Genomic DNA, 13,037 nt, shown 5'->3' with positions numbered 1-13,037 from the left:
CTGATGATATACAGAAGGCTGCCTACATAGTGAGCAAACCAGAGACATGTAGGCTGAGGTCCCCAAACCTTTGGAGAGCATGTAATTGCAATATTACTATTTGTTGTTTTAAGATTTTATTTTTAAGTAATCTCCACACCCAGTGTGGGACTCCAATTCACAACCCCGAGATCAAGAGTTGCATGCTCCACCATATGCGCCAGCCAGGCATCTTCCCCACCCCCCAACCTTTTTATTGTAAGCTCTATATCCAACGTGGGGCTTGAACTCACAACCTCAAGATCAAAAGTCACATGCTCTAACAATGGAGCCAGCCAGGTGCCCCACAATATTAGTTTTTATTTTTAGGAAATACCTGAGAAAATATTTCACTCCTGAAAGGCAGATAAAAATCTGGTACTAGGGCTAGATCCCCTAATGGACCAAACTTCATTTGGGATCTAGAAATAACTGCAAAGCTTGTGAAGATCTTCAAATTGGAGTTAGCAAAACTAGCTGACTCCATTACCAAAAGCCTGAAATCTGACATAAGCACTGAAACAATCACTTTCTAAAAGGTCAACAATTTTGGATCCAAAGAACCTGACTCCCCACCAGGAGCTCCAGGGTGACATGAACAGTGACGGTCCCTGTCACAGAGGCCAAAGATAAGGCTTGGGCCCTACGTACATCATGTAATGGCTATGTGACCAGAGACCAGGCTTTTTCTTTGGAAACGCTGCAGCCTTGAAGCTCTCTTGCCTTGAAGATTCATAATGCATGTTAATATATTTAAAGTTCTGAGAAGCCCAACAATAAATAAACAACTTTTGTTACTTAGTTTTGCCCTAAATTATTATCAGGAAAAAAGCTGAACATAAGTAACAATACATGTTCCTTAGAATGATATATCAAGTTCCAGGGAACATTTTTGGGAAATATTGCCTAAAATAAATCCTATGAGTCAAGATCAAACAATACAATGAAAGATGGGGAAAGTGCTCTGCAAACTGCAAGGTACTGTGCAATGTACTTTATCAGATGACCGAGGGGGCTCTTCAAGAAGCTATGACCAGAATCCAAGGAAGTCAACTCAAAGGCTACCCATACCATGCGCTGGGAGCGGGGTGTCTGGTGTAGAAGAACTAGAGAGAGAAAAATCCCAAATCAAGTCCATTGAGTTTGGGTCTAAAAAAAAGAATGGGTCAAGGATGGGAAGAGGTCTTTTCCAAAGACATTCATTCCACCCACAGCTCAGTGAACTCTCAGTGGATATACACAGTCAGGTCTCCGATTTGTGATCAGTATCTAGCTCTGGCAAGTTGGCAGGTCCAGACAGGTAAGGTTACATGGTAGCAGGGTGGATCCATCTGTGGCTCTGTGATTTATGTTGAAGCAACACTTTTTGGTAATAACTCAGCACAGTTATTGACTTTGCAGAGATAATCCAAAGGTAGACTCCCCCACTTGAAACTTCTCCCTTAGATCCATAACAAATGATCATAATAGGAACCACTAGTTGGGCCTTTACTATATGCCAGATACTGAGCCAGACCATACACATACTGAAATTCTGTTTCATCCTCAAAACAATTCTCTTTCTCATGAGGCCAAACTCAAGGGCTATTGATGATAAAACTGAGGGTAAGAGCAGTTAAGTGACTTGCCTAAGGTTCAAACTATTAAGTGGCAAACCTGGGGCTATAGACAGGGGTCTGCACGTATTTTTTTTATTCTGCATCCACAACAAATTATTTACAACTATGCATATGTGCCACTGTACTAACAGATATTAAAAAGTATGACACAAAATAAATATACAGAGAAATAATACTGTCTTCTACTGTCAGTTTGGAGATAACTGATACATTATACTATTTTCTCCTTCACTTCACAGCTTGTACTTTATATTCCTCTCTGCTCCATTAAAGGCCCAGATCAGTCTACTTTCATTACCTGTTGAGCCTAAGTCTACTCATCACTTCTTTTTCTAAAATCCTTTATATTCTTCAAAGTCACATAAAATACCGACAGGCTTGAGAGAGGAATATATCTGGTGGCTAATGGTAGTTTTCAGAAGGAGGTAACTCTTTTTCATACCATGATGAACCATTTTTAAAACTATTACTTTTGTTTGTGGCAACTCTAAGAATTTAAATCCTGCTTCTTTGGAAATTCTCAGAAGAAAACTACTATGTTATGAAATCCTCTCTTGTACCTTTTAATGTTTCTTTTTTAAAAAATTATTTATTTATTTTTACCTTTTAATATTTCACAGCTAACTGAAATTGGCAATTAAAAAAAAAAAAACCAAGGTTAATTATGACAATAAATAGACCTAATATATCCCCAAAATGTAATGATATGGTATTTCAGTGTTCAGTTTCTTTAGGTTTCAGTTTTATGGGCAATATAGGGGGAAAAAATTCACATTACATGATAATTTACTGTTGGAACGAGACTACCAGCATTCCTACCTTCTCTAAAATAATCATTATTTTTCATATTCTTGGGGAAATCCTGCATATGCAGTTTTGATTAGATTCGGGAATTTTAAGGGTCTGAGCAAAGGCCAAGTCTCCGAGAACATATATAAGGCATGAAAGAGAAAAGATCATTGCAGGCTGCGTAGTGCTTAATAGCACATCACTTCTCAAACAAAGCTGTACTAAATGAACTACCTTGTTAAAAGAAACTGGGAATTCTGGATAGTCTGCTGACTGCTTTCTGTGTTAGCTGTGTTGGTTGTTGCTGTGGATTGTGTGATTGTAGTGGTGACACTGCTTGTGTTAGTACGCCGGGTTGCGTTGCGTGCCGTCTCCAGCTGTTGTCGTGCTGCCTGGGCGTGCTGCCGTTCCAGCTGCAGCTGCATCTGCAGTTGTTGTAACTGAGAAGCTGAAGGGCCAGAAGAATTAAGCTGTCCTCCTGCAGAACGTCTCACTCCTGACAACTGAGATAAAAGCTCTGCCAATGGAAATGAAGGCGATTAACGTCTGCTTAAGATTCTGTGGAAAACAAAACGCTGAAGATCACTCTTTTAGAGGAACATTAGAAATGACTGTCAATAGGCAGGTATCCATGGCAACATAAAGTTTCAGCTTGGAGCTCAATACCTTTTATTTTTATTTATTTTTAAAGTAATCTCTATACCCAGTGTGGGGCTCGAATTTACAATCCCAAGATCAAGAGCTGCGTGCTCTACCGACTGAGGCAGCCAGGCGCCCCTCAGCATCTTTTAGAATGCCTCCTGGAGGTAGGAGCTGTTGTGTATGGGGAATGGAAATATAATTAGCCCACATACAATTATTTTTAAGTAAAACATAACAGACTGTTGCTTAACGGACTTAACGGACTAATTTAGGTATACTTTCTCTTAGTACTTAGTAAATTAAAGTGGATCATCTGCTGGTCCAATCATAATATAAAACCTCTTAACACAAGCTCCATGAAAGCAGGGATCAAGTCTACCATTTACAATACTCCCAGCTCTTAGAACAGTGCCCGACACCTAGTAGGCCTCTAACATTTACTCGGTGATTGAATGATGATCAGAATTGTACCAAAGAGGCCTGGATCATTTCTATCCGTGACCCTTGCACCCACCCCCCACCCCCCCGCCTCTTCTCTCTGGTCCTTTCAGGTACGGTCATTTGAGAGTACCAGCGTACCACTAGAATGAGCAGCGCCAGGGATGCTCAATGAGGCTGACTGGCCCCCGACTGTGCAGCCTGGTTAGCGGCCTGTTACAATCCACACTCTTGTTTCAATAAGGTTGTACTCATCAAGGGCAATGTGGACCTCTGTCCCTGAGTTCTCATCTAAGTCGGGTGCAGGAATTGCCTTGTCGTGTGTGTGTGATTCTCCTGAGCTTACATGGGATTGACGACTGCCATAGACATTCCCCTGGCTGGCAAATGCTCTTCATCATTAAAACTCATTAACAGGGTACATTTCTGTTTTCTTGCTCACTGTTGTTTTATCCCAGGGGTTCTTATACCATTCTTTCATAGAGTCCATCACTAAAATAAACTAATTTTCACTGACAGAAAAAAATGGAGAGAATTTCTCACTTTTGAATTTTGCTTCTAGAAATTAACTTTTAGAGCCTGCTACCAAAAACAGCAGGTAAATATTCCCTTTGGATGAAGAAATACTTTTTAAAATCCCCAAAACTCAGCTTACAGGGCTTATTGTACATCCAAATGCTTAAAGCACATTCGGAATTAAGATTTTATATCTGTATGTCTGTACATTTTTAAGAACACTTTATGAGTAAAACTGCTCCTAGTTGCTATTACAGATTTACATTTACCAGTGTTCCAGGGTGTTCAGCAAGGTGCATCACAACATCCACATACCTATTCCCCCACGTGCACGCATTTCAGAACTTGTACAGGCTTTCCAGGGCCTTACTGCCTGTCTGTGCTTGGTGTGTCTTATAGTATGAGGCTAACGTGACTTCTGACCTTATATTTTGACTCCCAACCCCTCTGTTCCACTGCTGGCTTCCCGGGTTGGCCATGTATTAGACCCAGTGGGCTTGGTTATGAAGTACATGTTCAAATGTTGTTGTTTTTTTAAGGAAGATTTTTCTAAGCCATTAAAACATGTGCTTTCAGTATGTTCCCTAAGAATATAGTTCTCAAATCAAGGCCAAGAACAGAGAAACTCTTACTTTACTTTCTTCTATGAGAAGAGCTTAATTCTTTAGTCTTATCAATTCGTCTTATTATCTGTGTGCTTCTGGAGGTTGAGCCATGGGATTCCGGCAGTCTTTCAACTCTGAAATCTTTTATCATTTTCTTAGGTTTCAACAGAGGCCACAAACAGAGAACCTAGAACCATTTCTTACTATCTTCTGCTCTAAGTACTTAAGGAAATGCCAGAAAATTATAAACTAATTTATACTGTCTACTTTTACAATATTTTATAATTATAAGATTTAGGGGAATTTTGTGAAGGAATGTAGGAGCATGACGAGAGATTAAAAACACAAATTCCACCAAAAACTTTTAAAGCGAGGCCCCCTCCCTGGTCATTTCCTTTATGAACGTGCAACTAACTTACCAGCTATAGGATCCATGGCTTCCCTATTGCTTGGAGAATATGAACTTTGAGAAGAAGAAAGTCCACCAGTAGAACTGCTAGTAAAGTGCATGTTTGATCTACGAGCACGAGGACCTCCTAATCCCCGGCCAGGGTGAAACATTCTACGTACATGTCGAACACCACTCGATTCATCATAACTCCAAAGTTAAGAAAAGAACCCAAATATTTCACAGAAAGAAAAAAAAATCACTTGAGCCTTTGCTAGATAGACATGCAGATTTCCTAAATTGTAAACATTTAAAAACAGCACATTTAATTTAAAATGCAAACGTCACAACCATATCTATGAGGGCTATTAACTCTAAAAAAAGACGCTCACATATAAAGCAATGAATTGAGTGTGTATATATTGTATGTGTGTGTGTGTTTTCAAAGGGGAAAAAGGTTTTCTAGGTAGGAAGAAATTTCTTCCTAGGCTCCAGCTACAGTAACCAGATGGGGTGAAAGGCGCTGTCGGGTCAGACACCCAGGTGAGGCGTCTCCTTACCCTAACCTCAGTACTGAATTTCATATATGTTCATATGGAAGTAACCAGAATTAATAAGCATCAATTTTAATACCCGAGGAGAGTTCTGCTAATCAAATCTCAATTATCATCTGTAGTGAAAAAGGAGCAGTAGAAATAATTAAAATTCAGGAGTAAAAGACTCCTTTTGGTTATTAGTTTTTGATCTGTCCTCAAGTTCTTCAATGCTGCTACAAAACAGAAAACTAGAGTTGAATTTCTTGTAGAAGTGAATATACAGAGAGTAATACCACATTTCTCAACAAGTCACATTGCCAGCGCCCCCCGCCCGCCCCAATCTTCTGTAGCCGACTCAAACTAAAGAACATCCCGAAGAGCACACGGCCGCCCAAACTCATGAAGACAATCTTGTGTTTCCACACTGGTGGATGGGTGGGAAAAGCCAGCTCTCGTTGTAAAAGAGACTTTTCTTTCAAAGTAGCACACAGAACATCTGTATCGTGCAGAATCACTTTCTGCTGGCTTCCTGGTCTTCAGCTGATGATTGTGGAGTCATTGAGGGAAAGGCTGAGCGGCTCCAGGAAGCCCTCAGGGGCCACCAGAATGTGCACTGTCTCATCATGGTATTCAGGACCATGGCTCGGGTTCTACAGAAAGTGATGTTACGATCACTGTATTTCGTCTTTTAAAAGCACCTGGGTGTAAAAAGTACACTTTAGGAAGAGTTCCATCAGAACAGTTGAAAAAAGTTCTGGTGCTTACGAGGCCTGGAGAGAAGCCACGCCCTCATGACAAAGTCACCCCACAGCAGCACTTGAGTACCTGAAAAATCAGTGTATTTCCAGGATAACTGCAAAGTCAACATTTTGTTTTCCAGAACCTCATGATAATCCTCGTTAGGAATCTAACATGTAACATATGCCTTCTTATTCTTATATTTTGCATAATTTAATCTTCTCTTGATAACCAGAGATTCTTATAAAAATTTCACAAAAACGGATGTAGATGATGTGGGACATTCTACTGAATGGATACCAATTTCACTAGAGGCCCTTGAACTTGCAGAAAAAGTTCAGAGTAAAAAAAAAAAGTTCAGGATAACAGCTTGGCTTGAAGTTATTTGCTTGATGAGTGTTATAGCTTCTCCATGAAGACAGAGTGAAACAGGGACCAAGCATAACCCTCTGGGCATTGTTATAAGATTCTTTTATGTAAAATGTGAAGTGACTCAAAGACTTAAGTATTCTTGGCCCATCTGGGTTTTCTTATTCTCTTAAAAAAACCCAACAAACCCCATGCTTTCTTCATTATACTTTCAGTGTCCTCAGCACTCAGGAGAGAGGAAAAGTGGTTTCCTCTGTTCGGTGAGTACCGGCCCCTTGACTGGCTCAGGTCTGGCTGACATTCTAATTTCTTAGGTTGGTTCCAGGTCTTTATCTTTCCATTAGTTTTCTCATCTTCCCCTAACTCCGAGGGACCATATTTCCAATTAGAAAATTAGAAACTGTAAGCAAGGGATGGGAGCTGTGGAACGAGAAAACCATCAAACCAGTTTCTTCCTCAACAGGATTAAGGTTGCATTATGATTGCTGGGAGGCAATCAAAGGAATCAGAATGAAGTCTGGCAAAGAGAAAAGCGGTGTTTAGCTCTTGAATTGCTTTGAACTAGAGTGAACACTGAAACCTTTACATGAAAACAGACCCCTAAGTTAATAGGTGATAGTTATAGAAAAACAATTCAGAACTTGAAACAAGCAGCACAGAGTGTACAAACTTAATTACTCTGGTGGGCCGCTCATCTCTTGGATTACAGGGAATATCACCAGCAACTACTGAGAGACTTGCAAAGGGGAAGCAGAAAGGAAAGCGGGAAAGGACTTTGGAGCTGGACGTGACCTTATGCTGTCCTACTCAGAGACTGGGCAGGGAATGGCGGTCTCTGGAGAAGGGGACTCCGAGAGGGAAAGAAGCCCCAGCACGCATCCCTGCTCAGCCTACCACCGATAACAGGATAAGGCAACAGAGCACGTGGAGGGGAAGCAAATAAATTCTCTTTATATTTACTTAGATTTTAATTTGGATTAGCATTTTCCTCTTTTGTATGAAAACACCCTGCTGAAAACTTATAACCCAGTTAAACGGTCTTAAAAAAAATCTGACTGTAATGAAGTGAAGATGATGAGCAAGGCAACTTTCACTTAATGAGCATTGTTCATGTGACAGTCATAGCATATAAAAAGAGATAAATTCCATCTCCACACTGAGTCACTTTTGGTAGGAATGGTCAAATAAACTAATTTCGAGGTTAGTTTTTCTCTTCAGGTATACTGTCCTTAAAAATAATCAAAATAACAAACATTACAAACAACTCTATCCCTTCTTCCTCTTAAAAGGATATTAAATCTCTAGGGGCTCTGTGTTCAAGTGTAAGATGAGCTGCAAAGTCATCCGTGACATGATTAGGATCGCCTCCAGGTAATGCTGCACATATTGGACAAATCTGAAATGAAAGTAAAGAAAGCAGATTTAATAGATGAATATTGATCAGACATCTTTCTGGATGAGTATTTTACTATAACTGAGTTTCAACCAGTCAAAAACACAGTAGAGATTGTGCACTCATCAAAAGCACCAGAGGCCTGACTATGAACTACAGCACGTCTGCGCAGGTACTTAAACTAAACCAAACCAGCTCTCAGGGTCAGATACAACAGTTCTCAACAAACAGCTCAAACACGAGCTCTGGCAAAGCCTTCTAACAGCCTGGCCAATGCATTCGCATGGTCTAGCAAAATAGCTTCCATAAAAAAATTTTTTTTTTAAGATGTGCTATTTAGTGCACATTCCCATCTGACTAAGTCCAGACTTGAATGGTAAAGACAGACATAAGCATCCCCAAAGTAAGCTAGATTTGAGGTCCAATCTCCAAATACGACAGCAAAGCTCTTACTAAAACACAACTATACAAACTCAAATATTAAGACAATGTTTACTGATAATGTGCAAATGCGCTCTATACATTCATGAGCAGGACTTCCAAGGGAAAACAGGGGTCAAACAAAAGGCCAAGGAGTAGAAGACCTAACTTCCTGTGAGTCTCGGGGCGGGGACAGGACAAAGGAGGAATGAAATGGTGTGTACACAGGCAGCACTCGGGGGAGATTCACAGGTTGGGAATTCTGTTTTTGAAACAGCAGTTTCAAGGGAAGTGGTGAAATAAGGAGAAGAGGGGAAGGATCGAAAGAATGAGGCACTTTCAGAGGAAAGGCCCTTTCTCTTCTAGAAATCCAAGTGGGCAGGTGATGTTCTAAGAGTGGTACCCATGCCTTGGGGTATGAAGAACTTTAAAGAACAGAGCCAAGAAGAAAGGTCTGATGCAAAGGAACACAACCAAAGGAAGTGTACAGAGTTTTGTGTCTCTCTAGGGACAAAAGAGCTGAAGATGGGATATGTGATTCATCTTGCCAATACATGTGTTGTGTGCCTCAATTCTTTCCCCTGAGTAAAATTCAGGCACTCACTTGACCTTGCTCCCTGCTCGTGGCAGAGGAGAAGACGAGAGTGGCAGAGATGGGGAGGCAGGGGCAAGGTGAGACTTGGAAGGCCCACCCTGGGATGCAGAGGGGAAAACAAACTGATTCCCAGAGCCTAAGCCAACACAAATCCCCATCCTCTCCTGACCAGAAAGCAGGAGTCCCCTGAGAGTTTGACTCTGATTTGATCCCAGATGCTCTTATGCCCAGTCAGCTGTCCTGATTATATCTGCCTCAGGAGTCTGAGACATATCCTCAAGAAAACCTAAAGATGCTCATGAGAAATTACATTTAGGCATGACAGTGTGCAAAAGAAGTAGGGGGGTCACACAGGAAGATGCCTGCGAGGGAAATGAAGAAAGAAGTAGACAGACATGTGCATGCCTTTCTTAGAAGATGCCAGAAAGGTGGTCAGACATTCTTTCCTCTGTCAGAGAGAACAGCAATTGTATCAGTTCATAAATTTACCGATTCTCAACTCTTTCCTAGGAACTTAGGCTTTACTGTCTGTATCAGACAGGCAATGTCTGGTACACTTATTTTTTGTGTGTTTCTGTCTTGCTTAGCTAGATTGTCAACAGTTTTTGAGAAATGCAGTACAGTGTGATTTGTTTCCTGTTTGGGAACTGTGACCAGACTTGCTTACAAGAAAAAGATCAACAGGTCTGGAGAAGCAGAAACAACCACCAGTTATTTAAAAATCAAACGAACAAGCCAGTTTAGATATTTTTGAGACTCTCTATTTTGCAACACTTAACAGGTACTGGACTATGTATAGTTTTATTACAATACCACAAATTGCAAGTATAAGATCTTTATCCAAAGAAAAAATAACTGTTAAGAGGAAAAGGTGCCTTCCTTCTAAGATATTTCCTTAAGGCTAACCTTTGGATAAAATCTATGTACAACTTGAACTGCACAAAGATAGCTGTAGAAGTTTCAGTACTTCAGTAAATGTTCTTAGATGAGAAAAGTCTCCTTGAGGATTTGCATTCCTGGAAGGAAGACAGGATGGGAAAGTACAGATACCAAATGTACTAAGAATGCCCTTATCAAGACCAATAGTCTGTAAACTAGAAAAGCACTTTGAGATAGGGATGTGGAATACTGTTTAGTTTTGAGTGTCTTTACTTCCACATGATGATACCTAATACCTTTTATAAGACAGGAAAATTCCACACAAAGGATAAGCTATTAACTCTAAAATTATGAGTTTGTCAACATTAATATTTACCGTACTTCTACTGCCACATGATACAGTAACACCTATTACTTGAACAAGAAAATTCCATGTAACACATTAGCTTAACATATGACAACTTGCCAACATTCAGGCACATTGAATTGGCATAACTCAGTGCTTCCTGAAATTGGCTGAGTATATAATTCATCTAGAGCATTTGTTAAAAATACAGTTCCCTAGGCCCATGCCTGGAAACTGATTCTAGGAGATTTGACAATCTATGTTTTTGACAAGGGTCCCAATGATCTTACAATTACATAAATTTAGCAAATACAGATTAAATATACAATGGTATTGAAAAATAAGAAATATTTTTACCCCGTGGAACGAAACACGAAATGTTGTTTTACTTACTATCATCTTGCTCAAATTTTTAATCACAAATGTCCTTGCTATTTATTTGCAGTCTTGTCTTTGCTATTTTTCAAGTCTTCCTCTTCTGCTTCATCTCACTAGTGAAGCTCACCATCGGTCCTGCTTTTTATCTGCAGCCCTTTGGAAGCCTCTATCAATGTACTGAGGTGAAATCCCATGCCAAAAACATAATGGAGTTCCCAATTTTCCACGTGGCCCCAGTGCATGATTGTCAGCAAGCAACCAGTCAGCATGGATTTTTTTTTAACTTTTTAAAAATTTTTTAAATTTTATTTATTTTTAAAGATTTTATTTATTTATTCATGAGAGACAGAGAGAGAGAGAGAGAAGCAGAGGGAGAAACAGGCTCCCAAGGAGCAGGGAGCCCGATGCAGGACTCGATCCCAGGACGCTGGGATCATGACCCGAGCCGAAGGAAGACGCTTAACCATCTGAGCCACCCAGGCGCCCTGGATTTTTTTTAATTAATTAATTTATTTGAGAGAGAAAGAGTGGGCACATGAGCAGGGGGTGGAACAGAAGGAGAGGGAGAGAGAAACTTAAGCAGACTCCATGCTGAGGGCGGAGCCTGATGTGGGGCTCCATCTCACGACCCTGAGATCATGACCTGAGCTGAAACCAAGAGTCAGATACTTAACTGACTGAGCCACCCAGGCGCCCCAGTCAGTGTGAATTCTTAACACAGGTGGTTACCAATGTCTAGACCATATCTTTGGAAGTCATTATTTCACATATGCCAGGTCACTACTACATTTATAGAACATTTTTCCCTGTGACAGGCTATGTCCATAAGAAAATAACCTAAAATCAGCATGCTTGGTTTTTGTTTTTAAACATGAACTTCACACATTCTTCCCCATACAATCCCCAACTAGTCTAAAGCAAGTTCTCACTCCCTGCAGCCTTTCTTGAGCTCACACACTCACATGGAGAGCATTCTCTCTCTGGCTGATGTGCAGTGCCTCAAATACAATAGATGTGGTGAGCTCCTCTCCTTTTGTCCTTTTTTTGGGGGTAGGTTTCATAACAAGTTTTCTGCCCAGTCTGTTCACTGCTACAGAAAAATGCATTTAAAAAACCTGCCTCTCTGCCCCACACATCACGTGGCTTCATCTGAAGCTGGACTGCAGCACCACAGAGAGATGGGTCTTGCGCCAAAATCATTCAGCAGATGCTGGGGGGCGGAGAGGGGGGAAGCTAGACTGGTTCTCTACCATGAGACTGACCCATTTTGAAGCATCATCCTCCGAGATCACTTGAAATTGCCCTTGAACTCAGATTCTGGGACATTACGCTTCTTGTCAACAGCAAACACTCTAAGAGAAATAACTGCCTTGGCAACTGGTATTTCTCGTCTAGGTTTCTGGATCACAAACTTGATAAACTCATGCATTTCTTTTATCTGACTAATTTTAGATCCATGAGAAACATTTTCTTTTGAGTATTTGTTCAAAAGCAGTGATTTCCCTGTATCATCTTCTATTGTTACTTTCTGGTAACACCAAATGTTTGATGCATCATTTCTTTGGCAACCGTGATCTTATTATGGCAGCCCAGCTTCTTTGTCATTTCTTTTTTGGATTTGTTTTCATCCACACAATCATTCTGAATAGGTTCATCCTGTCTCAAAAGAACTACAGAATCACTCATATTCTACCATCCTTTCATTCCCAAAGAGCAGCCTATGTGACATGATGATGGAGAAAGTAATGTTATTCCTCTGTACAAATGCCAAACCTTCTCTTTATTGTCCACCAAACTAAGTGGACAAATGTTCTGGTTTTAACGGTTCTCTATTATCTGGCCTTACTCAGCTGATTCCATTTCATTTCCCACTATTTCCCACAACATTCAATGCCTTACCAATCCTTCTACTTCCTACATTTCTTTCTCAACACCACATCTTAGTTCGTGTTGTCTCTTCCCTCTGAAAAATGCCTTTCTTTCCCATTCTGTCCACTTTTCAAAATCCTACCCATTTTTCAAGGCCCACGTAAAGTCACAAAGCCCTCTGGCTCCTTCTGCGTTATTCTCCAGTTGTGTCAAATAAGCTAGTTTGGTCTTATGATGTGCCATAGAGTCTTGGGTGGGTTGAGGCCATATTTTAAAGTTGTTATGGTGACAGCCATTGTGCCTTACTCCAAGAATTCAGGGACTTCAGAAAGCAGTATTTCACATTTTACACATTAAATGTAATGCTCTTGGTTAATACTTGGAGAGACATATTCAGAGTCATGAACATTTATCTTGAGAAAGGCCAGTAACTATCTCCCTTTCCAAGCTGTCCTTAATAACTGACCCAGGAATGATCTAGAACAGACTTTCTTCTGAC

General features: G+C 40.4%; 1 protein-coding gene across 4 annotated transcripts in view; it reads right to left on the bottom strand.

The window, feature by feature from the left end:
- The window catches only part of KCMF1 (potassium channel modulatory factor 1), a 75,998-nt gene that overhangs the window by 1,912 nt on the left and 61,049 nt on the right, over positions 1-13,037 (bottom strand). For 3 of the 4 annotated variants that reach the window (XM_081796668.1, XM_081796672.1, XM_081796670.1), the window contains 3 exons: positions 7,953-8,054; positions 5,047-5,221; positions 2,661-2,943 (listed from right to left, as the gene is read on the bottom strand). In XM_081796668.1, the coding sequence (XP_081652794.1) occupies positions 2,661-2,943; positions 5,047-5,221; positions 7,953-8,054 (560 nt within the window). Of the gene's footprint in view, positions 1-2,660; positions 2,944-5,046; positions 5,233-7,952; positions 8,055-13,037 lie in introns of all 4 variants that reach the window. The other variant, XM_081796669.1, reaches the window with a different exon arrangement.

This window comes from Leptonychotes weddellii, chromosome 10 (assembly GCF_054177405.1).
Source record: "Leptonychotes weddellii isolate Sample4059 chromosome 10, ASM5417740v2, whole genome shotgun sequence".
NCBI classification, from domain to species: Eukaryota; Metazoa; Chordata; class Mammalia; order Carnivora; family Phocidae; genus Leptonychotes; species Leptonychotes weddellii.
The sequence above is the reverse complement of the archived record's forward strand: the minus strand, read 5'-3'. Positions and strand labels throughout refer to the sequence as shown.